The sequence below is a fragment of the Panthera uncia genome (assembly GCF_023721935.1).
Source record: "Panthera uncia isolate 11264 chromosome D3 unlocalized genomic scaffold, Puncia_PCG_1.0 HiC_scaffold_8, whole genome shotgun sequence".
Taxonomy (NCBI): Eukaryota; Metazoa; Chordata; class Mammalia; order Carnivora; family Felidae; genus Panthera; species Panthera uncia.
In genome coordinates, this window is record NW_026057586.1 from 81747429 (window position 1) to 81772610 (window position 25182).

The 25182-nt window shown below is 43.4% G+C and overlaps 1 protein-coding gene across 2 annotated transcripts in view; it reads left to right on the plus strand.

The window, feature by feature from the left end:
- Positions 1-22767: 22767 nt before the first annotated feature.
- Positions 22768-25182, plus strand: part of NAA25 (N-alpha-acetyltransferase 25, NatB auxiliary subunit) — an 80199-nt gene continuing 77784 nt past the window's right edge. Inside the window, exon 1 of one of the 2 annotated variants that reach the window (XM_049619927.1) lies at positions 22768-22850. In XM_049619927.1, coding sequence (XP_049475884.1) covers positions 22793-22850 — 58 coding nt within the window. In that variant the 5' untranslated portion in view covers positions 22768-22792. The remainder of the gene's footprint in view (positions 22851-25182) is intronic. The other variant, XM_049619926.1, reaches the window with a different exon arrangement.

A 25182-nucleotide genomic window follows, 5' to 3' on the forward strand; every position in this document is an offset into this window, starting at 1 on the left:
TAAATACAGATGTATTGGAAAATAGCCACTAAGCTGAATGCTTAAGACTTAAACACTTTGTAGTATATGTTAAAGAGAACATACCACTCAATATTGTTCTGCACCTTAAGTTTTGTTTGTAATACTACATAATATGTCTTAGAGATCTATCCACTATTAGCACATCTACCTAGAGCAGCTTCAATCTTTTTTGATGGTAACTCCATTGTATGAACAAACCCTGATATATTCAACTACTTCTCTACTGATAGACATTTTGGCTGTAAAATGTCATTTTTTAATACAGCATAAGCAATATCTGGTCTAAAACTACCTCAGTGCCAGCCTCATTGATTTGCTCAGCAAATGTATAGAGTGTACCCTATGTGACAGGCCCCAAATAAGATTCTAGAGCTTCAGTGGCAAACAACAGGATGAGCTTCTGCCTTCCCAGAGCTTATCCTGGAGACAGGCCCAGTGGCAATGACAAAGAGTATGATACACACTGCGGCACCTGAAAGAATGTATCTGCCAACAACAAATTGTATATATTTGTAAATCAATATATATGTGTGTACAAATAATTCGAATAAATAATTAATTTTTTTAATATTTGTTTATTTTTGAGGGAGAGAGAGCACAAGTGGGGAGGGGTAGAGAGAGAGGGAGACACAGAATCCAAAGCAGGCTCTAGGCTCTGAGCTGTCAGCACAGAGCCCCCATGTGGGGCTTGAACTCGTGGACCTGACCAGATCATGACCTGAGCCGAAGTCAGATGCTTAACTGACTGAGCCACCCAGATGCCCCTAAGTTTTAAAAAGAATGGATGTAGTTTTTGTCACTGGCTCCTGGCCCAGAGCTTCAAAAGAATGGGATTTGCTGAGTGACAAGAGTGTCTTTGTTTTGGTAGTAGTGACTCAAGGTGTGCCCCTATGTAGCTTCAGAATGGTGGGTTGGTCACCAGAAAGACCCAGGCACTTGATCAGAAGATCGGACCTTTACACTTCTGAGGAGGGGAGGGCTCTGGATATTGAGTTTAATTAATCACCTGACCAATGATTTAACCAATCCTGCCTATGGTAATAAAACCCCAACAAAAGCTCTGGACACTTAGGCTCGAGGGAGCTTCCTGGTTGGTGAACATACTGATGTACCAGGAGATACATCCTTACTCCACAGGAAGAAGGCACAGAAGCTTTGCATTGTTCCCCTAGAATGAACCTGATGTGTCTCTTCATTTGGTTGTTTCTGATCTGTATCCTGGCCCAAGAGCTTCTAAAACTTTGAAATTCCATGAGAAAATTGTCTTTTGTTGTTCAGTATAAGCTCCTTTCAACCATAGGAGAGTTTATGCTCATGAGGTGACTCTTGGTGAGCCCCTAGGTGACTTCAGGATGGGAGCTAGTTGCCAGGACAACTAACATTGTGAATAGAGAGTTGGAAAAATTTCAGCCCCACACCACTCCTCCACTCTTGCCTCTGGGGAAAGGAAAAGGGCTGGAGGTTGAGTTAATCACCAATGGCCAATGGTTTTCTGAGTTCTGTGGGTCATTCTAGTGAATTGTCGAATCTAAGGGAGTCATGAAAAACCCTGAACTTACAGCCAGCTAGTCAGAACTTCAGTTGGCCTGGGGACCCCTAAAGTGTGGCTGGCGATTGCAATGAGGGCAGTCTTGTTGGGACCACTAAGATCTGTTTTTCACTCACAGTAATTAAGTTCTGGCAACAAATGTGTAGATTTTTTTCTCACATCAACAACCAATCCTTCAACCCTCCAGACTTCAGCTGGGTATCCTACAGTTTAATTCAATTCTGACCCTAAATACCTGGAGTTCGCATCAGATCTTACAAGTTAAGGGCTCAGACCCACAAGATCCCCCGCCACACACACACACACACACACACACAACTCACTTCAGATGCCAGTCCCAAGTTCATGTTGTTACCTATGCTTCTGACCAACTTGTTATAAATCAGAGGTTCCCACAACCCTCTCCTCAGGTTCTATAATGGCCCACAGAACTCAGGGAAACACTGTACTTACATTTAGTAGTTAGTTGTAAAGGATATTATAAAAGGTATAGATAATAGCAGGGCAAGGTCTGGATGGGTCCTGACCATAGGAGCTTCTGTGTTAGTAGAGTTAAGGTGTGCCACCCTCCTGGCAGATGGATGCATTTACCAAACCAGAGGCTCTCCAAACTCCATAGTTTAGCGTTTTTATGAAGGTTCCATTACATAGGCATGATGGATTAAACCATTGGCCATTGGTGATTAACTCAACCTCCGGCCCTTTTCCTTTCCCCAGAGGCAAGAGTGGAGGAGTGGTGTGGGGCTGAAATTTCCAACTCTCTATTCACAATGTTAGTTGTCCTGGAAACTAGCTCCCATCCTGAAGTCGCCTAGGGGCTCACCAAGAGTCACCTCATGAGCATAAACTCTCCTATGGTTGAAAGGAGCTTACTTATACTGAACAACAAAAGACAAATTTCTCAGGGAATTTCAAAGTTTTAGAAGCTCTTGGGCCAGGAACTAGGGCAAAGACCAAACACTTATTTCTTATTATATCACTATATCACAGGAACGGAGCCCTTAAACCTGTGTAGCTGGGTCCTAACTCCAGAAGGTTAGCATCAGAATTGAATAAGTACACCCAGCTGAGACTGACAACAGACCACATGCTTTAGGAGAGAAGCCCGGTTAGGTATAAGACCACCCAACCTACAGTGGGTGTTCAGAGAGTCTTTGAGTCACAGCAACTAATTAGGTGCAGTCTCTGCCTGCAGTGAACTTAGGTTATTTGTAAATAGGTTTCTTCTGAACTTTGAAACAGATTTTTCCATAGAAAGAGTGTTATAGTAGTGATTCCTATCTCAAACTGCCCCACAAAATGTTATTCAATTTATAACACTCTCCAGGGGCGCCTGGGTGGCTCAGTTGATTAAGCATCTGACTTCAGCGCCGGTCATGATCTCACGGTTCGTGAGTTCCAGCCCCAAATGAGTTCAAGCCCTATGTCAGGCTCTGTGCTGACAGCTCAGAGCCAGGAGCCTCCTTCAGGTTCTGTGTCTCCCTCTCTCTCTGCCCCCGCCCTCAAAAATAAATGTTAGAAAAATTTATAACAACACTTTCCAGCAATCCTGTAAACGAAATAGGATTTAACATTTTCAATAAATCACAGAGTTTTGTGTCTTGTAATTGATAATCTTGTCTTAAAAAAAAGCATTATAAAAACCTGAATCTCTGCGAATATATTTCCTTCTCCCATCCACAGATCCTGTGGCCACAGCAAAAGAAGGGGAGTAATTTTTCCCCTCCTTAAAAGTATTAGGCCTTTTCTCAAGGTTCATGAGTTCCAACCCCACATCAAGCTCTGCACTGGTGGGACAGACCCTGCTTGGGATTCTCTCTCTCCCTCTCTCCCTCTCTCTCTCTGCCCCTTCCCCACTTGTGTGTGTTCTCTCTCTCTCTCTCAAAATAAATAAATAAATAAACTTAAAAAAAAAAAAAAAACCACTATTATCCTTTTGACCAAGCAATTTAACCAAGAAACTTATAGGAAGCCAACTTATATGTAGAAATACTCATGCTATGTAATTACAGGGATGCCTATTAATGTTTTCAGGAATGAAAAATAGTGACAAATGGTCCCTCAAAAGGAGACCAATTAAATAAATTATACTTCAGTGGAACCATCCATACAAAAAGTAAAAAGAATCAAGTATGGAAAGATAATGCAAAATATTTTCTTTTATGAAAAGAAAGTTGAAAACCAAATTAGTAGGATTCTATACTTGTAAATACAATATTAACAATATTAGTAAATTAAACTAGTAGTATGTTAGAATAGGCTTAGAAATAAATTGGAGGAATAATCCATTCCCAGTGATGGACTCTAAAAGGTTGGGCTTACAAGGACTTTGACCTCTTTCCATTAAATAATTTTGCAAGTGGTTTATTTTTGAAAGCAGGGGGAAAAAATGAATCCATATCTCTTTCTGTGCTCCTGGCTTGCATACAATGTATTGATGGGAGAGACATAAGCCAGATTTTCAGACTTGATGACTGCTTTGTATGCCTTATTGAATGATCTATGGCATGTTTTTCTTTTTTAATGTTTATTTATTTTTGAGAGAGAAAGAGAGAGTGTAAGCAGGGGAGGGGCAGAGAGAGAAGGAGACACAGAATCTGAAGCAGGCTTCAGGCTCCAAGTTGTCAGCACAGAGGCTGACACCAGGCTTGAACTCATGAACTGTGAGATCATGACCTGAGCTGAAGTTGGACGCTTAACCGACTGAGCCACCCAAGTGCCCCTTTCTTTTTTTTTTTTTTTAAGTTTATTTACTTTGAGAGAGAAAGAGAGAGCATGCACAAGGAAGGGAGGGGCAGAAAGAGAAGGAAAGAGGGAGAGAATTCCAACAGACTCCAGGCTGTCAGCACGGGGCCCTATACGGGGCTCAATCTCACAAACTGTGAGATCACGTCCTGAGCAGAAATCAACAAAAGGCAGGTGCCTAACCAACTAAGCCACCCAGGTGCCCCTAGGTTTCTTTCACTCAGCATGTTTTTGAGGTTCATCCACACTGTTGATCACATCAGTAACTCATTTCCTTTTATTGCCTAGAAGCATTCTATCACATGGATATACCATAATTTGTGTTGATGGACAGTAGAGTTGATTCCAGCTTTTGGCTAATATGGATAAGCTGCTATGAACATTCTGTACAAGTCTGTTGGCAGGGCATGTTTTTATTTCTTTTGGATAAATACTTAGGAGTGGAACTGCTGGATCACATGGTAAGTCTATGTTTCAATTTTACAAGAAACTGCCCAACTGTTTTCCAAAGCGATTATACCATTTAACATTCCCACCAGCAGTGTATGAGCACTGTAGTCGTTCCACATACTTGCCAACTTGGTATAAATACATTTTCAATAAATAAACAGAAGAATAGTGGTCCTGTCTCCTGGGAAAAACTTCCTTCCCTTGCTTAGGAAATCCAGACATTCTTCTGAATTCAGGCTCTACAGTGGGAGACAACATCACCCAGGGCAGGATAATGTAAGAATGACAAGCTGAAACTTGCCTTAACTCCCTGGGGGTGTCTTATTTTTTTTGCCTATATCCAGCAGGGGGAAAAAAAAAAAAACAGTTTACCAACATTTTATTTCTGACCCAAAGAGGCAGGCAGGATTGTGGTGATTACAGCGGCAGTAGAAAGGATTTAGATGAGATCTGAGGAAGACCTGGCTCCTGTTTTACTAGGAGACTATTGGGAAAAGAGGATTAGATGCAGCTCCCCTTTAGTGCTGTTTCTCCAGCGGTAGCGGAATTTTAATAGAGCCCTGGGGATAGGTGTTGCCTTATCCTTCCCAGCTCGGCCAAACTCAGGTCCCAGCCAGGATGGGGGCAGGGAATCCCTCTCTTCTGGCCAAAGCTGTCACCTACCTAGTCGGAGAAGCCTGAAGGGACCCTATCCCCAACATTTCCCCACAGCCCCTGTCCTGGGCCCCCTTAATTCCCCACAGTCCTCTGCTCCCTCAGCCACAACCCCTGCCCCGTCTAGGGATTTTCCCCAACCGAATGCAGCTTTTCCTTGTGTCTCCAGTAGCCAACCTCTTTCCTTCCTCCCATGTTTGCTTCTCAGCAGTGCCTGGAGTCACATATTCCTGGCCTGGTGCCCAGCACAGTCTCTGACACATAGAAGGCAATTAATTCATACTTGTGGAATTACATCAAGGTGTTTCTGATGGTTATCTCTAGTTTGGAGTCCTGATGGTTTTCTTTGTGGGCCACTTCATGATAAACATTAAAAGTTAGTTTGGGCCAAAACAAAATATGTTTTCGTTTAATTGAATTCCATTTCTCTCTTTTGGAGCATCCCAGCCTTCTTTGCACCTTGCTCAGCTGTCCTCCAGCTCCATCTGTCTTTTAGGTCACTGGCCAACCCCCCCCTCCTTGCTGGATCTTCCTGTCACTGTTATGGATGCAGCAAGGGGCAACTTGGCAGGGAGTGAGTCCCTGGCTCCCTGGCATCTCAGCAAACACCATCCCCAACACCTTCACCCTCTCCACTCATCTTCTCAAATACCTCTGGAGGAAGGGACTACTATTGTCTTGTTCTACTGTGTATTAGGCTATCATCAAACACAATAAAGTGCATAAATCTTAAGTGTACCATGAAATGTATGATTTATAACAGCTTTATTGAGATATAGTTCATGTATCATACAATTCACCCATTTAAAGTGTTTTGTGGTTTTTAGCATATTCACGAAGTTGTACAATCATGACCAAAATCTAATTCTAGAATACGTTTTTTTTTCAAAAATATTTATTTATTTTTGAGGGGGGGGGCAGAGAAAGAGAGAATCTCAAGCAGTCTCTGCACTGTCAGCACAGGCTCAAACTCACAAATCAGGAGATCATGATTTGAGCTCAAATCAAGAGTTGGACAATCAAATGACAGCCACCCAGGCGCACCAGAATTTTTTTTTTAAAGATTTTATTTTAAAGTAGGCTCCATGCCCAACACGGAGCTTAAACTCACAACCCTGAGATCAAGAATCACATACTCTACCAATTGAGCCAGGCAGGTACTCTCATAAGATTTTATTTTATTTTATTTTTATTTTTATTTAAAAAAAAATTTTTTTTTAACATTTATTTATTTTTGAGACAGAGAGAGACAGAACATGAACGGAGGAGGGGCAGAGAGAGAGGGAGACACAGAATCTGAAGCAGGCTCCAGGCTCTGAGCCGTCAGCCCAGAGCCCGACGCGGGGCTCGAACTCACAGACCATGAGATCGTGACCTCAGCTGAAGTTGGACGCTCAACCGACTGAGCCACCCAGGCGCCCCAGATTTTATTTTTAAGTAATCTCCTCACCCACTGTGAGGCTCAAATTTACAACCCTGACATCAAGAATCTCATGCTCTACTGACTGAGCCAGCCAGGTGCCCATTAATTCTAGAATATTTTTGCCATCCCCAAACAACCTTTGGGGATTGTGAATAGTCACCCCCTATTTTTCCCTTATCTTGGCTCCTGACCTGGTGACCACTAATCTCCTTTGTGTCTTCCCAGATTTGCCTATCCTGGACATTTCACATGAATGGAATTATATAATATGTACACTTTTGTGTCTGGCTTCTTTCACTTAGCATGATACGTTTTCAAGGTTCACCCATGTTGTAGCATGGATCAGTCCTTCATTTCTTTTTACAGCTGAATGATACTCCATTGTAGTGGATATGACCAGATTTTATTTATCTGTTCATCAGTGTGTCCTTCAAAAGTTCCTATGTTTAAGTCCTAATCCCCTAGTACCTCAGAATGTGATTGTATTTGAAGATAGCATCTCCAAGGAGGTAATTGAGTAAAATGATGACAGTAGGGTCATCCAATGTGACTGCTGTCAATGTGTCTTCAGAACAAGAGGAAATTAGGACACAGACACACTGAAAGAAGACCATGTCAAGATACAGGGAGAAGACAGCCATCTACAAGCCAATGAGATAGGCCTCAGAGGATACCAATTCGGCTGAGACCTTGATCTCAGACTTTCCCCTCCAGGACTGTGAGAACATCAGTTTCTGTTGTTTAGGCTGACTGGTCTGTAGTACTTTGTTATGGTAGCTCTAGCAAACTAATTAAGGGTTGTTTCTACTTTTTGTCTTTTATTCATAATGCTGCTGTGAATATTTGCATACAAATTTTTGTGTGGACAAATATTTTCATTTTCCTAGGAGAAATTCCACCTGGGAGTGGTGTTTGCACAGTGAATTTTTACATATGTGTATCCCCATGCTACTACCACCCAGATCAAGAAATAGAAGATTTCTAGCACCAGTGCATCCCTATCTGTTCACATCCACTGGGTAACCAGTCTTCTGACTTCTATTTATGAATAGTTTTTGCCTGTTCCTGAACATCATTGTAAATAGAATGACCACTATACACTCTTTGCTGCCTGACTTCTTTCATGCAATATTTTGATTGTTGTATTCACCCATGTTCTTACATGTAGCCTTAGAGTGTTCATTTTCATTGCTGTATAGCATTCCACAATTTATTAATTATAGTATATGACAGTATATAGTATATTATTTATAGTATATATTACAATCTATTAACTCATTCTACTCTTTTTTATTTTTTCACTTTTTAATTTTTTAAAAATGTTTATTTACTTTTGAGAGAGAAACAGAGCGTGAGCAGGGGAGGGGCAGAGAGAGAGAGGGAGACACAATCTGAAGCGGGCTCCAGGCTCCGAGCTGTCAGCACAGAGCCCAACACCGGGCTCGAAGTCACAAACCGCGAAATCATGACCTGAGCTGAAGTCAGACGCTTAACCGACTGGGCCACCCAGGCACCCCTACTCTTTTTTTAGATGTTTTTTATTTATTTATTTTTAACATTTATTTATTTTTGAGAGACAGAGAGACAGAGCACAAGTGGGGGATGGGCAGAGAGAGAAGGAGACACAGAATCTGAAGCAGGTTCCAGGCTCCGAGCTGACAGCACAGAGCCCGACGCGGGGCTCGAACTCACAAACTGTGAGATCATGACCTGAGCTGAAGTTGGACGCTCAACCAACTGAACCACCCAGGTGCCCCTAAATGTTTATTTTTGAGAGAGAGAGAGAGAGAGAGAGAGAGAGAGACAGAGCATGAGCAGGGGAGGGACAGAAAGAGAGGGATACAGAGAAATCAAAGCAGGCTCCAGGCTTTTTGCTGTCAGAACAGAGCCTGCTTGGGATCCTCTGTCCCCCTCTCTGTCTGCCCCTCTCCTTCAGGCTCTCTCTCTCTCTCTCAAAAATAAATAAACATTACAAAAAATATACGACATTCATTTCTTTTTTCAATTTTAACTAGGCTCTATGCCTGATGTGGGGCTTGAACTCACGACTCTGAGATTAAGAGTTGCATGCTCTACCGACTGAGCCAGCCAGGTGCTTCACCACTTATTTCCATTAGGTGTACAGCCAAGAATGGAATTACTAGGCTGAGTTGTGTAATATGCATTTATTTAGCTTTTTCTCATTAAATATTTTATTTATTTATTTTAGTTTTTTTTTTATGTTTATTTATTTTGAGAGAGAGCAAGGGAGGGGCAGAGAGTAAGGGAGAAAGGAAATCCCAAGCAGGCTCTGCAGAAGCAGCACAGAGCCTAATGTGGGGCTCAGACTAATGAACTGTGAGATCATGACCCAAGGCAAAACCAAGAATCAGACACTCAACTGACTGAGCCACCCGGGTGCCCCAAGATTTTATTTTATTTTTATTTTTAAAGTTTATTTTGAGAGAGAGGGGGGAGGGGCAGAGAGAGAGGGAGATAGAGAATCTCAAGTAGGCTCTGTGTTATCAGTGCAGAGCTGGACAAAGGGCTTGAATCCAAGAAGAGTGAGATCAAGACCTGAGCAGAAATCAAGAGTCAGACATACAACCAATTGAGCCACCCAGGCACCCCTTATTTTTAAGTAATCTCTATACCCAACATGGAGCTCGAACTCACAACCCCAAGATTGAGAGTCACATGCTCTACTGACTGAGCCAGCCAGGCACCCCTAGCTTTTGCTTATTAAAAGTTCCAGCCAGGGGCGCCTGGGTGGCTCAGTCAGTTAAGTGTCCGACTTTGGCTCAGATCATGATCTTTCGGCTCATGAGTTCGAGCCCTGCACCTGGCTCTGTGCTGACAGCTCAGAGCCTGGAGTCTGCTTCCGATTCTGTCTCCCTCTCTCTCTCTCTCTGCCCCTCCCCTGCTCATGCTCTGTCTCTGCCTTTCTCTCTCTCTCTCTCAAAAGTAAACAAACATTAAAAAAAAAAGTTCCAGTCACTGGGGGCACCTGGGTGGTTAAGCATCCAACTCTTGATTTTGCCTCAGGTCGTGATCTCACACATTGAGCTCTGCGCCTGGGCTGACAGCCTGGGGGCTTCTTGGGTTTCTCTCTGCTCCTCCCCTGCTTCAGCACACTCTCTCGCATGGTCTCTCTCTCTCTCTCTCTCAAAATAAATAAACATTAAAAAAAAGTTCCAGCCACGTATGTGCCTATAAATATTTCCAGTTCTTGAGAGTTGATTTTCAAGTATTTACACTTCGTTTCATTTTTTTTTTTTCCACCTGCAAGTCTTGGGATTCTATCTTCTTATATTTCTTAGTGACCCCAGGAGATGTCATTAGCCTGTCATTTGATGGTTACCAAGAGGGGCTTAGACAATTGATAAGCTGGAAAGAGGAAATAGGGCCTCTACTTGTGGGTAAGGGGGTGGAACGTAGCTATTAGGGAGGCAACCCACAGTATCTGCCCCAGGAAGGGCACTCATCACACATATTTACCCTGTTGATGGAGGTAGGACTTTCAGGGAGGGCTTTAAACATCCACTTTGTTTGCTACTTTGCACATGGTCACAAGTATATTCATCTACTGCTAGAGGAATACTTGTGAAATCACTGCTAAAAACCAATTTCCTCATCAAGGTGCCAGGCCCCAGAATGTTTACATTATTTTGTCAATTCTGAAGTAGGTGTGGGGTGGGGGGAAGGGCGTGGCTAGGAAACTCAGCTGACAACTGGGTACTCATACATATTCATAACAAGAATGGAGATTGTACCTGAGTTCTCAGAGCATGCTGGGAAATTTTCGAGTGCCTGGTTTAGTAGGCAGAATTCCCAGAAGCTGCTGTTCCCTTTGCCTGATGCCTTCCTCATCCCTTAGATGCTTGCACAGTGCCCTTCTAGTGTTGAGAGGAGGAGACATCTTAGGATCACTTGCGTTGTGGTCTGCTTTTCCAGAAAACCTCTCAGTTCTCTCACCCTGATGCTGCCTAGGAAAGTACTTCTCATTTCCTAGAGGGAAAAACATTAATGTTTAAATTGTATTTTTCAGAGGGTTGTTTGAGGGCTGGCAGGATTAGCATCCTTTGGGGCAGGGAAAATGCTTGTAAAAATGCAGGTGCCCAGGCCCACTCCCCACCTATTAGATACAAATTTCTGTGGTGGGGTCCCCGAATATTCATTTTAGAAGTTTGTGGGTGATTCTTATGCTCAATGAAGTTAGAGAACCCTCTGGCTTAAGCGATCAATTAAAGGAAAATCAATAACACAGACATATTCTTGAAACTATATCCAGTCCCATCCACCTGCTCCCACCAAACTGAGTATCTTGACTTTTACCTACCCACCCTTGCCCCACTAGGACTTCTCAAATACTGTTTCTTTCTGCTACAACCCATCTGATTTCCCTCATCCTTCAAGGCTTAGTTTTAATGTCACATATTCCTAGAAATCTTTCCAGAACTCTGTGTAAGGTGCCTCTCCTCTGGTTCCTATTGCTTCCTGTGATTATCCCAGAACCCCTGGAAAGCTGCAATATTGTTGTCCAAGCAGACACCTGTCTGTCCCATTGTACTGTTGGAGAAATGAATAAAGTACCGCACCAAAGATGGCTGATGGGACTAAAACAAGCTCTGGTCTCTAGCTTAGAGACCCCTTTTCCGGGTTCTTCCTGCCCTGTTTGCCATGTGCGCGAAAACCCACCATGGATGTGGAAGCTGACAACTATAAATTACCCTTCCCACTTGCATTCGGGGCTCAGATCTTTGGAGAAACAGTCTCCTCTGAGCCCACCGGTGTTAAATAAATCTCCAATCCACCAAGATCTCTGAGTGTCATTCGTTTTTTCTGCCAGTGTTCCAGCCTGGTTCCGTAACAGTACTGAACCAGTTCCTGGAAGACTGGGCAGACTTTTTTTTTTTTTTCTTAAAAAAAAAAATTTTTTTTTAACGTTTATTTATTTTTGAGACAGAGAGAGACACAGCGTGAATGGGGGAGGGTCAGAGAGAGAGAGACTCAGAATCTGAAAGAGGCTCCAGGCTCTGAGCTGTCAGCACAGAGCCCGACGCGGGGCTTGAACTCATGGACCTCAAGATCATGACCTGAGCCGAAGTCGGCCGCTTAACTGACTGAGCCACCCAGGCGCCCCAGACGTTTTTTTTTTCATGGGCATAGCTGGCACCTAGCATAGGGTGGGGCACACAGTAGGCACTCAGTAAATGTTGAATAAAGGCAAGAATTACCTATTATGACTAATGCTTTTTATGCCAATTTAAGAAATCCTTGCCTCCCTCACCACAAAGATATTTTCCTGTTTTCTTCTAGAAGCCCTGTTGTTTTACCTTTTACATTTAGGTCTACGACCCATCTTGAATTAATATTTGTGAACGGCATGAGGTAGGGGTAAAGAGTTTTTTTGTTTGTTTTGAGGTGAAGATTTTTTTTCTATTAAATTTTACTTGGGCCTTTGTCATAAATCCAGTGACCATCCATGTAGGAATCTATTTCTGGACTCTTTGTTCTACTAATCTGTTTGTCTATCTTAAGCCAATATCACACTACCTTAATGATTATAGCTTTAACATAAGTCTTGAAATCTGGTAATATAAAATCCTCCTCCTGGGGCGCCTGGGTGGCTCAGTTGGTCAAGCGTCCAACTTCAGCTCAGGTCATGATCTCACGGTTCATGAGTTCGAGTCCTGTGTCGGGCTCTGTGCTGACAGCTCAGAGCCTACAGCCTGCTTCAAAGTCTGTGTGTCCCTCCGTCTGTCTCTGCCCTTCCTCTGCTCCTGCTCTGTCTCTGTCTCTCTCTCAAAAATAAACATTAAAAAAATTTTTTTAAATCCTCCTCCTGTGTTCCTCTTTTTCAAGATTATCTTGGCTATTTTAGGTCATTTGCATCTGCATACAAATTTTAGAATTAGGGGTGCCTGGGTGGCTCATTGGGTTAAGTGCCCGACTTCAGCTCGGGTCATGATCTCATGGTTTGTGAGTTTGAGCCCCACATCGGGGTCTGTGCTGACAGCTCAGAGCCCGGAGCCTGCTTTGGATTGTGTGTCTCCCTCTCTCTCTGCCCCTCCCCCGCTTGCGCTGTCTCTCTCTTTCTCTCTCAAAAATAAACGTTAAAAAAATTTTAGAATCAGTCAGTGAATTTCCTGACTGGTTTTACTCTATTATCTCTTATGCTTTATCTTACCAGAAAATTGACCACACAGCAGGAAATTGCATTATTTCCTAGAGGCTCCTTAATTTTTTTTTTTTTCCCAGAGGCTCCTTCATTTTAAATCAAGGGCCAACTTTTTGGCATCCAAGCAGCCAAATGCAGCTAACAAGGCTCTCCCCAGAGTTCAGGAACTCAGAGGCTGAATAGAGCAAGTCCAGATTTAGAACACAGAATCCAGCGAGCTTGGCAAATTCCTTCTTTGTGGCCCCCAGCTTTGACCTGCCCTTGAAGGGAGCCTGTAAACTGTTCCATGACTAGACAGAAGTGCATATGGAAATTTAATACATGATAAAGATGGCATTGTGTGCTTTGTGAAAAAGATGGATTATTCAACAAATGAGGTTTGGAGCAACTGGAAAAGATAAAACAAGACTGGAACCCTGCGTCATTATTCATACTGAAATAAAGTCCAAATTGACCAAGGACTTAAATTTTAAAAACAAAACCATAAAAATACCAGGAGAACTAACAAAGGAATTTTAAAATAATAGTGGAGTGGGGAAATGCTACAAAAAATAAAACATTTCTTCACTATAAAACAACCCATGTCCCCCAAATGAAAAAGCAAACAATACACTGGAAAAAATATGTGAAACACCTGTTTATGGCATAAGGCTAATTTCCTTAATATATAAAGGGTGACTATAAATTAATAACAAAAGACTAACACTCTGAAAAAAATGGAAACAGGACATGACCAGGTTGATAAAAGAAAATGCATTACCAATTGGTCTCAAACAGATGAAAATATGCTAAATATCATTCATAACCTGAGAAACATGAGTTAGAATTACACTGAGATATCATTTTTCACTGTGAGATTGTCAAAGATACAAAAGTTTGAGAGCACACTGTGTGGCAAGGGAAATTGGCATTTCTACATACTGGTTGTGGGAATATAAACTGGTACAACCTTTGTGAGGTGCTATTAGGGAATACTGATTCCAATGTTAGGTGAAAAGAACAACTTACAGAAGCAGATGAATAGTATGATAACATGGAATTTTTAAAGAAAGCAAAACTATCATATATTGTTCATGCATATATACATATGCAATAAAAATATTAAAACATGGAAGGAAAAATGCCTGCCAATAGCATAATAGTGGTTATCTCTGGAGAAGTAGGGAGGGGGAGAGGTAAAGAATTGTATGTACAATATCAAATCTCTATGCTTGCAAAATGTTAATGTTTGTTAGAACTGTGTAATATGTATACACGGGTACTCTCACAGATCTTGAAACATTTGAACATTTTTTTAAATTAAAAAATATAGTTTATAGAAGGATATTATTAGGGTGATGGAAATGTTCTAAAATCTGATTATTGGAATGGTTCCACAACTCTGTAAATGTACTAAAAATCATTGAATTGTGCACTTAAAACGGGTGAATTTTATGGTATGTAAGTCATATTTCAATAAAATTGGTATAAAAATGATAGAGATAGCTCACAAAAAGTTCACATTCATATATTCATATTTGCTTTGTTTTATTAAAAAAGTAATTAAAATGAGCACCTGGCTGGCTCAGTTGGGAGAGCATATGACTCTTGATCTCAGAGTTGTGAATTCATGCCTCAAATTGGTTATAGAGCTTACCTGAAAAAAAATTAAAATGAAATCCATCTTAAAAATATATAAATGTAAAAAAACAAAATGAGATCCATTCTTTCCGAATTTGGAAACTGGGCTGGGCAATTTGGCATTCGTGTGCCCCCTGGTGGACAGAATTGGAAGTGCTGGGATGGATTAAAGAGCTAGGAGGCCTCGGACCTATCCTTTCTTTTCCTGATGAGGAAAATGAGTGAGGCCCAGGGTTATACTGCGAATTACTGGCCTAACCAAGACCATGACCCTGGTTCTCCCAACTCTTATCTCCAGGTTCTGTGTTTCTTTGCCTTGAACTCTACCTTTAATTCTGTGCCTGCTTTGTACTTTTGGCTTTTTTATGCTAAGTAAGTGTTTGGACCCAAGCCTGTTTGATTTCAGAGCCAGAATTGCTGTTTTACTCTACGGTCAAAGTGCAGGGAATCAACTGTGAAAACCGAAATATATCACTTTTATTCCATGAAGGATTAGGATTAGGTATTGAAACATATCCATCAAGGGGCACCTGGCTGGCTTAGTCGGAACAGCATGTGACTCTTAATTTCTGGGTTGTGAGTTCAAGCCCCACGGTGGGTGCAGAGATTACTAAAAAATAAATAAATAAACCTAAAAAAGGAAAGTAACATATCCATCCAGATGGGAAAATAAAAACAAAGAAAAATTAGAAAAGTCATTGGGTGGAGACACCCATAACCAGTCCAACCAGTCCCCCATGCCGTGTCACCCAGCTTTCAGGCACAATGCACTTATGTGTCTCATGCCCTTAAACAAGAGTTTCTCACCAGAGCAAATCTGCCACCAAATATGACAAGAATGAAGGGCGTACCCCCTTTTTCTAAGTCAAGAAAATGGAAACTACCTTTGAATGAGCACCTGCTGTATGCCAAGCATTTCCTCATAATGTAACGTTGGCTCTAAAAATTTTGAGTTCCAACTTGTACAGCACAAAAGATGGGCTTTTGGCTCCCGTGGGGGTCATCTCCTTTGTTACCTGAAATGATTTAGGTCTGTCAAAGGGTGTGGAGGCTGCCTCTCAGGCAGGAGCAGGTAAGGACAAGCCCAGAGCCAGGTCACTGCTTCAGCCTTAGGTGTTGAGGACATGGGGTAGGAATGGGAAATAAGAAAGGCCAATTCATCCTACTTGGATGCCAAAGAGGCTTTTGGGGTGGAGGGAAACACATTCCACCCAGAACAGTGACTCAAGGATCTAGAGGCCTCGGTCTGAGAGGTCCATAACGCCCTGGCTTTGCCAAGTGCAGGGAACAGGGTACTGAGCCTGACAGTGTTCTTCTGGGGCAAGGCCAACAAAGGTAATCTGAGAATGTATCTGAGTAACCACAGTCCTGGCCAGAAGCCTCATATGTGCCCCTACTTGAAGGTGCTGTATTTTTCCATTCTGGGAAATTCTTAAAATGCAGGTGACTCACCAGCTCTTTCATTTACACCAAAGATGAGCCCCAGCCCTCCTCCCTCCTCTCTCCTTTCCAAGCCCAACCTCAGCCTGGTCCTACCTGGCCAAATCATCTCAGAATAATCCTGCAGTCAGTTTACCTAGGATCTCACCCTCCACTCTTGCTGGTTAGCATGATTTGGGGAGCATGGATTCCTCCTTGGGACAGGGTTGCCAGATTTAGCAAATAAAAATATAGGATATCTGGTTAAACATAAATTTCAGACAAACAATGAATATAATTTTAGTATTAATACTCCCAAATACTGCATTTTATTTTACCTGACATTCTATCCTGGGAGTATTTAAATTTCTTTCATTACTCTAGATCAGGGTTCAACAAACTTATTCTGTAAAGGACCAGATAGAAAATGTTTTAGCCTTGTTGGGTCACTGTTGCAACTACTCAACTCTGCTTTTGTAGCACCAAAGCAGCTATAGACAATACATAAATAAATAGATGTGTCTGTGTTCTACAGAATTTTCTTTATGGACATTGACCTTTGGATTTTATACAATTTTCACATTATGAAGTATTATTCTTCTGTTGATATTATTCCCAGCCATTAAGAAATGTAAAAACCAACGCACCTGGGTGGGCCAGTCGGTTGAGTGTCTGACTCGATGTCGGCTTAGGTCATGATCCCAGAGTCATGGGATCGAGCCCAGTGTCAGGCTCCACGCAGAGCATGGAACATGCTTGAGACTTTCTCTCTCTCTCTCTCTCTCTCTCTCTCTCTCTCTCTCTCTCCTCCTCTCCCCCTTGCTCATGCTCTCTCTCAAATTAAAAAAAATAATAAATAGTTAAAACCATTCTTAGCTTACAGGTTGTACAATAACTGGTAGAAAGCTAGATTTGGCCTATTGGTCATAGTCTGCCTACCTCTGATCTAAAGCCAAAGAATTCAACTTTTGTCTGGATCCGAATCACTAGAGGATTTATAACAACACAGATGGCTGGGCCCCACTCATAGAGTTTCTGATTCAGTAGGTCCGGGGCAGTGCCTAAGAATTTATATTTCTTTCTCTTTTTTTAAAATGTTTATTTATTTTTTTGAGAGAGAGAGACAAGGTGAGTAAGGGAGGGCAGAGAAAGAGGGAGACACAGATCTGAAGCAGGCTCCAGGCTCCAAGCTGTCAGCACAGAGCCTGATGCGGGGCTTGAACTCACAAACCATGAGATCGTGACCTGAGCCGAAGTCAGATGCTCAACTGACTGAGCCACCCAGGTGCCCCTCTTTTTTTTTTTTTTAATGTTTATTTATTTATTTTTTTAGAGAGACAGAAACAGAGCGTGCGCAGGGGAGGGGCAGACAGAGAGGGAGACACAGAATCTGAAGCAGGCTCCAGGCTCTGAACTGTGATGACAGCTCAGAGCCTGACATGGGGCTCGAATTCAAAGACCACAAGATCATGACCTGAGCTGAAGTCGGACGCTCAACAGACTGAGCCACCCAGATGCCCCAGAATTTGCATTTCTAACAAGTTCCCAGGTGCTGCTGATACTGCTAATGGGGGACCACACTGACCTAGGAAAAAACCACATACCCATAATGCCAACCTATCTGCAGTATTTTATTTATTTATTTTTTTTAAAGATTTTTATTTTGGGGGCACCCGAGTGGCTCAGTTGGTTAAGCGTTGAACTCTCAATTCAGCTCAGGTCATGATCTGGCAGTTTGTGAGTTTGAGCCCCACGTCAGGCTCTGCACTGACAGTGAGGAGCCTGCTTGGGATTCTCTCTCCCTCTTTCTGCCCCTCCCTTGGTCTCTCTCTCTCTCTCAAAAACAAATAAACATTAAAAAAAGATTTAAAAAAAAAATTTTTTTTTAACGTTTATTTATTTTTGGGACAGAGAGAGACAGAGCATGAACAGGGGAGGGGCAGAGAGAGAGGGAGACACAGAATCGGAAGCAGGCTCCAGGCTCTGAGCCATCAGCCCAGAGCCCGACGCGGGGCTCGAACTCACGGACCGCGAGATCGTGACCTGAGCTGAAGTTGGATGCTTAACCGACTGAGCCACCCAGGCGCCCCTAAAAAAAGATTTTTATTTTTAAATAATCTCTACACCCAACATGGGGTTCAAACTTACAACCCAGAGATCAAGACTCACACACTCTACTGACTGAGCCGGCCAGGCACCCCTACCTGGAGTATTTTAAAGCCTCCTCAGCATTAGGAATGATTTTCCACACAGATCACAGACTTTGTCTTTGTTTGAGAGCCTCCCATTCTCAGTAAGATTTTCTCTATGCACTTGCTACTGGAATTTTCTCTCTCAGCTAGCCTTGGGATACAGTTAGGCCGAGAGTTTCTCATACATTTGGTTTTGAATAAATAGCTCTCCTCAATTATTAAAGATGATGCATTTACGGGGCACCTGGGTGGTTCAGTTGGTTGAGCGATCGACTTTGGCTCAAGTCATAATCTCACGGTTAATGAGTTCGAGCCCCGCATCAGGCTCACTGCTGTCAGCACAGAGCCTACTTTGGATCCTCTGTCCCCCTTGCTCTCTGTCCCTTCCCTGCTTGCTCTCTCTCTCTCTCTTACACACACACAAATAAATAAAACATTAAAAAATGGTGCATTTAAAATATTTTGTGGGGTGCCTGACTGGCTCAGTCAGTAGAGCATGTGACACTTGATCTCAGGGTTGTGAGTGCAAGCCTCACATTGGGCATAGAGATTGCTTAAAAAAACATCTTTTATTTTGTAGTAATTTTAGATTTACAGAAAAGTTGAAAAGATGGTAAAGTTTATATACTCCTTGCTCAGTTTTTTTTTCAGTGTTCATTAATGTTAACATCTTACATTACCAGTGTACAAGAGGCCGACATTAGCACAAACTATTAACTCAACTCTAGACTTTATTTGAATTTCAACTGTTTTTCTGCTAATGCCCTTTTTCTGTCCCAGGATCTCACATTACTTTAGTTGGCATGTCTCCTCAGGTTCCTCTGACCTGTGAGTTTTTCTGTTTCCTTAGTTTTCATGACCTTGACAGTTTTGAAGAGTACTGGGCAGATATCTTGTCGAATGTCACTCAAATTAGATTTGTTAAATGTTTTCCTCATGATTACTCTGGGTTTATGGGTTTCCTGCAAAAATTCTACAGAAGTGAAGTTCCTTTCTCATCATCTCATATTGAAGGTATATGATATGAACATGAATTATTACTGGTAATGTTAACTTTGGTCACTTAGTTAAGGTAGTTTTTACCAGGTTTCTTAACTGTGAAGTTATTATTTTTCCTTGTCTATACTTAACTCTTTGGAGATTAGTAATTCCAGAGTGTGGATTTCACCACAGACTTACTGTGTGACCTTGGGCAAACTATCTAATATCTCTATGTTCCAAATTTTTCATTTCTTCCTCCCCAATTCTCATTTTATTATTATTAAAAAAAATTTTTTTTTACATTTGTTTATTTTTGAGAGACAGAGTGAGACAAAGTGACAATGTGGGAGAGGCAGAGAGAGAGGGAGACACAGGATCAGAAGCAGGCTCCAGGCTCTGAGCTGTCAGCACAGAGCCTGACGCGGGGCTTGAACCCACAGACCGTGAGATCATGACCTGAGTTGAAGTTGGACGCTCAACCGACTGAGCCACCCAGGCGCCCCTATTATTTTTTTTAAATTAAAAAAAAAAATTAGCACCTTTTTTAATGTTTATTTTTATTTTGAGAAAGAGAGAGAGCAGGGGAGAGGTAGAGAGAGAGAATCCCAAGCAGGCTCCACACTGTCAGCGTGAACCCAACTCGGGGCTTGATCTCACAAACCGTGAGCTCAGGATCTGAGCTGAAACCAAGAGTCAGATACTCAACCGACTGAACCACCCAGGTGCCCACCAAATTCTCATTTTAAAATGAAGATCAAAATGATACTTATTCCACCAGTTTGTAAGAGTGAAATGAGAAGATACATGTGAAAGAGCTTAGCACAGTCTCTGGCACATAAGTGCTCAATAAATTCACACTATTATTATTGTTACTATTATCATTAGGTTTTTTTTCTAGGCATGTATATTTAAATTTTAATAGCAATCGTCGTGGGGTGCCTGGGTGGTTTATTCGGTTCAGCATCCAACTTCGGCTCAGGTCATGACTCGAGGTTCAGGAGTTCAAGCCCCACAAGGTGCTTGTCGCTGTCAGTGCAGAGCTCGCTTCAGATCCTCTGTTAACCACCCCCTCCCCCCGCCCCAGCTTACACTCTCTCAAAAAGAAATAAACATTAAAAAAAATAAATAAATTTAATAGCAATTGTTAACTTGCTGTTATGGTGGATTCTAGAGACTTTTGAAGGGCACCTGTGGGTTGTCAGTAAAGTGTGTGGCTATTGATCTCAGGGCTTTTTTTAATTGAATTTTATTTTATTTTATTTTTAAAAAATTTTTAATGTTTATTTATTTTTGAGAGAGAGAGAGAGAGAGACAGAGTGAGCCAAGAAGGGGCAAAGAGAGAGAGGGAGACAAAGAATCCAAATTAGGCTCCAGGCTCTGAGCTGTCAGCCCAGAGCCCGACACGGGGCTCGAATCCACGAACCATGAGATCATGACCGGAGCCAAAGTCTGGTGCTTAACCGACTGAGCCACCCAGGCATCCCTGGATCTCAGGGTTTTAAGTTCGAGCCCCACACTGGGTGTACAGTTTACTTAAAAATAAAATCTTTCAAAAAAAAAAAGTAAATAATGACTTTTGATCTATATCCTTTAATTGGTATTTTTCAAAGAGTGGTCCTCAGATTGAATTAGAACCTCTGGGAGTAGAATCCAGGAAATGTTTATCAAGTTCCCCAAGGGATTCTGATATGCACTGAAGTTGAAGAATCATTTCCTTGGACACTAAAAAGCCCAGAAAGGGAGAGGTAAGGAACACCAGTAGAAGGGGTCAACCCCAGCTGTAGTGCAGGGGCTGACTCTACTCAGAAAGACCTGAGTTTGAATCATAGTGACTAGTGTGGCATTAAGTTATGACCCTAATGAGCTTGGCACACCTAAGTGGCTCCCTCCCTCTCCCACTCCAAGTCTTTAAAAAAAATTTTTTTTAACGTTTATTCATTTTTGAGAGAGAGAGAGAGAGAGAGAGAGAGCGCACAAGTGGGGGTAGGGCAGAGAGAGAGACAGAATCCGAAGCAGGCTCCAGGCTCTGAACTGTCAGCACAGAGCCCAACGCGGGGCTGGAACTCTTGACGGTGAGATCATGACCTGAGCTGAAGTTGGACACTTAACAGACTGAGCCACCCAGGTGCCCCCCACTCCAAGGCTTTTAAATATTTATTTATTTTTGAGAGAGAGAGAGAGAGAGAGAGAGAGAGAGAATGGGGAAGGGCCAGAACGAAAGGGAGAAACTCCCAAGCAGGCTCTGCTCTGTCAATGCAGAGTTGGATGTGGGGCTCGAACCCATGAACCATGGGATCATGACCCCAGCTGAAATCAAGAGTTGGTTGCTCAAGGGGTGCCTGGGTCACTCAGTCAGTTAAGTGTCTGACTCTTGATTTCAGCTTGGGTCATGATCTCACCGACTGTGGGTTCCAGGCAGCATCGGGTTCTGTGCTGACAGTGTGGAACCTGCTTGAGTCTCTATGTCTCTCTGCCCCTCTCCTATCTCAAAATAAATAAATAAACTTAAAAAAAAAAATTGGTCGCTCAACCAACTGAGCCACCGAGGAGCCCCTCCCGCTCCCAGTCTTTGACAATTGTCACTTTTTCAGCTAGGCTTTCCCTGACCACATTATACACATAAAAAAAATGTCTCCCACTTCCACTCCCCAGTCCCTGTTTTTTCTCAGACTCATTCATCACCACCTAATATACTATTTTATTTGTGTCTCTTCCACTACAAGTAAAGCTCCATGAAATCTTTGTCTATTTACTGATGTAGCTTCCGTGCCTAAAACAGAAGGTGGCACATGATAGGCAGTCAGTAACTATGTATTGTATGATTTGAATTACTGTTTCCCTCCAGTTTTATTAAGGTGCAATTGACAAACCGATTGGTTTACTATTAATCTAGGACGCTTCTTAGCTGGCTGAGCCCCATGCGAGGGATGAAAGGATCTTGAACTTCTCAGGCAGATTTTTACTGTTGATAAGCCCCCTCCCTTTTTTTTTTTTTTTTTTTTTTTAAGTCAGCTCGGTGCCCAACGTGGGTCTTGAACTCCCAATCCCACCCCCTCGCCCCAGATCAAGAGTCGCATGCTCTACCGGACTGAGCCAGCCAGGCGCCCCTGATCACCCCCTTCCCCTACTGTCCCCTGGGTCACTCACCCAGAGGAGTTCCCGGTTCCCCAACAATTACTCAGACGAGTCTAACTGTTCCTCCTTCGGGTACAGAGGATAAATACGACAAGCAGGAGCAGCCGAGCCCCAACTCTGATCAAGAGTTTTCCTATCCTTTCCTCACTACTCAGTACTTGACTCGGAAGGGATTTCAACACGAATAGCTGCTTCTTCCAGCCAGGTTGATTCCATCAGCACAATTGAGAAAAGTTTCCTACAGAAGACAGCACTGCGGTACCCACAGGGATCCGCGGGTGGGGGATAGGGGGTGGGGGTGGGGCTTCCCTTTCCGCGCAGGCGCCTTTTGTCGCAGCTCCGCGACCATCGCGATAGAAGAGCGAGATCGGCGCTGGCCCTTTAACAGCCCCTTCCCGGGGGCCTGCCCCACGCGTGCGCACTGCGGTTCTGCGCTTGTCATCATGGCGACGCGGGGCCATGTGCAGGACCCTAACGACAGGCGCCTCCGGCCCATTTACGGTGAGTGCCTGGGGCCAGCTCGGTAGTTGGCCGGACGTATCGAGGGCTGTTGAGGCCGGGGCAAAGGTCCAGGAGGGGCGCGGAGGGGGCGGGCGCGGAGCTGTAGGGCGCTGGGGACGGACCGCGCGGGCCTCTAGGCCGCAGCCACGGGCCTCGCGTAGGCGCCGGCCGGGCCTTCCTAAGCCGTACGGTGGCAGCGGCGTGGTCCAGACGGCGGCAGGTCAGCGGAGATGGCCCGGCATGCAGGCTCTGTGAGGGACTTACTCTCACAGAGAGCTGCGCTGCCCGTAGGCTGCGTTGTGCCAAGGAAGACCCAAGATCTCAGGTGGATCCCGAGCCAGGTGGAAGCTGGCTCCGGCGTGAGGGTGCGACGTTCTGCTTGAGGGAAAATTCCTCACTAAAGACTTTTTACTTACGGGAAGCGGGCTTAGGGGGTTGTGACTAGCGGTGCTCGATGCACACGGAGAAACAGGTCCAACGAGGGGAAGGGGCTGACGCAAGGTCACCCCGATCGAGTCTGGAGCAGGCCCGGCTTCGAGGCTCCCTATCCAGGGCTCTTTGGTGGAGAAACAGCTGCTCTGGGCGCACGTGGGAGGCAGCGGCGGGGCTTAGGGAGGGGTCTTGGGCCCAAAATAACGGTGAGAAGACTGTGATAACTCATGTCAGAGGGGCATGCAGGGCTGCTGCAGGGCTTTTCCTTTCTGCAGCTTCTCTGGTTTTCTCTGCAGCTTGCCTTCTGCTTGCTAAGTGGATCCCCCTCCGTAACGCTTACTACCTCAGCCCCGCAGGCTTGCAGACCTTGAAGTCATTCTGATACCCCGGTTGGGAAAAATCGACAGATTTGAGTCAGGGGAAATGCCTTCTCAATAACCGAGTTCTGTAATTGGGCAGGGGCCCTTTTTGCAGCTCTTCTCATAGATGGCTGGTCTCAGTTAATGGTGAGGAAGGCTTCAAGGTCAGTGGTATTGCCAAACTAGACCTCGCGTCTATAGTGTAGGTGTTAACTGAATGGAGGTTTCTCCCCATGGCTGAGATCATTCAAGGTTTTTCGGGGAGGGGGGCAGCTTTATTTCTGGCACAGTTGGTCCTGCTTTTATAATTTGTATGCTGCTTTACTCTCACATCTGATTTGATTCTAGCAGCAATCCTGTGAGATGGGAAATAATAGCTGATGTGTATAGACGGGTAATTATGTCATTCTCTGTCATCGGCCCTTCATATGGTTTATCTCGTTTAATTTGTACGCATTCTTATGAGGTGGGTAGTTTTTTCCAGTCCCACAATGCCCCTCCCCCCTTCTCCCCACAGATGAGGAAGATGGGGCATTGTTGTTGTGTCATTATTTGCCTAAGGTTATTCAGGTCACATTTGATGGAGCTAGGATCTGAACTGCTGTGGGCTGTCCTAGGCTCACTCTCTTAACCACTGCTAGAAGGTACCTCACTTTGAGCTGAAGACACTGAGTTGCCAAAAGTCACACAGGTGGCGAGTGGCAGAGGTAGGACTCTGTTTGCAACAGTTTCCCGTTGGTGCATGTTATCATACCCTCCTGTATATGTATATTCATTCAGAGGGCAGGGTTGAAATGAGGTGATTGAAGATAGGAACTGAGTCCAGGCAGGGCTCACAATTTCTGGCTTATTAAAAGTCTATGCAGCAGCAGCTGCCTGTGGACTTTTTTTTTTTTTTTTTTTTTTTAAGTTTATTTATTTATTTTTGAGAGAGGAGAGGGAGAATCCCAAGCAGGCTCTGGACCGTTAGCACAGAGCCCGAAACGTAGGGCTCAGACTCAAATCATGAGATCATGACCTGAGCCGAAGTCAAGAGTTGGATGCTCAACCTGACTGAGCCACCCGGGCGCCCCAGACTTTTTTTTTTTTTTTTAAAGTTTTATTTATTTATTTAAGTAATCTCTACACCCATCATGGGGCTCAAACTCACAACCCCAAGATCAAGAATCACATGCTCTTCCTACTTAACAGTCAGCACCCTCCCCCACCCCCCTCCCGCCTTTAAACTAAAAAAGATTCAGTACTTTTAAAAATAATTGGATTTCAAAAATTGTTGTTGAGGCCCAAAGAAAATGCTTTTGGTGTCCCATAAGTTATTTAGAAATAACAGTGTTTTGAACTACCCAGTAAGATACACCATGTCCATTTTGTGTTGCTAACCATTAGGATATGTTAACCAGAAGTGACAGGTCATATTTTCCAAACTGAAGCTGGAATTATGTAGCTTTTGTTATAGTTACATGGGAGAGGATTAGAAGAAGCTTTCTTTAAGAATTCCAGAGCAATTGGGGCGCCTGCGTGGCTCAATCGGTTGAGCGTCT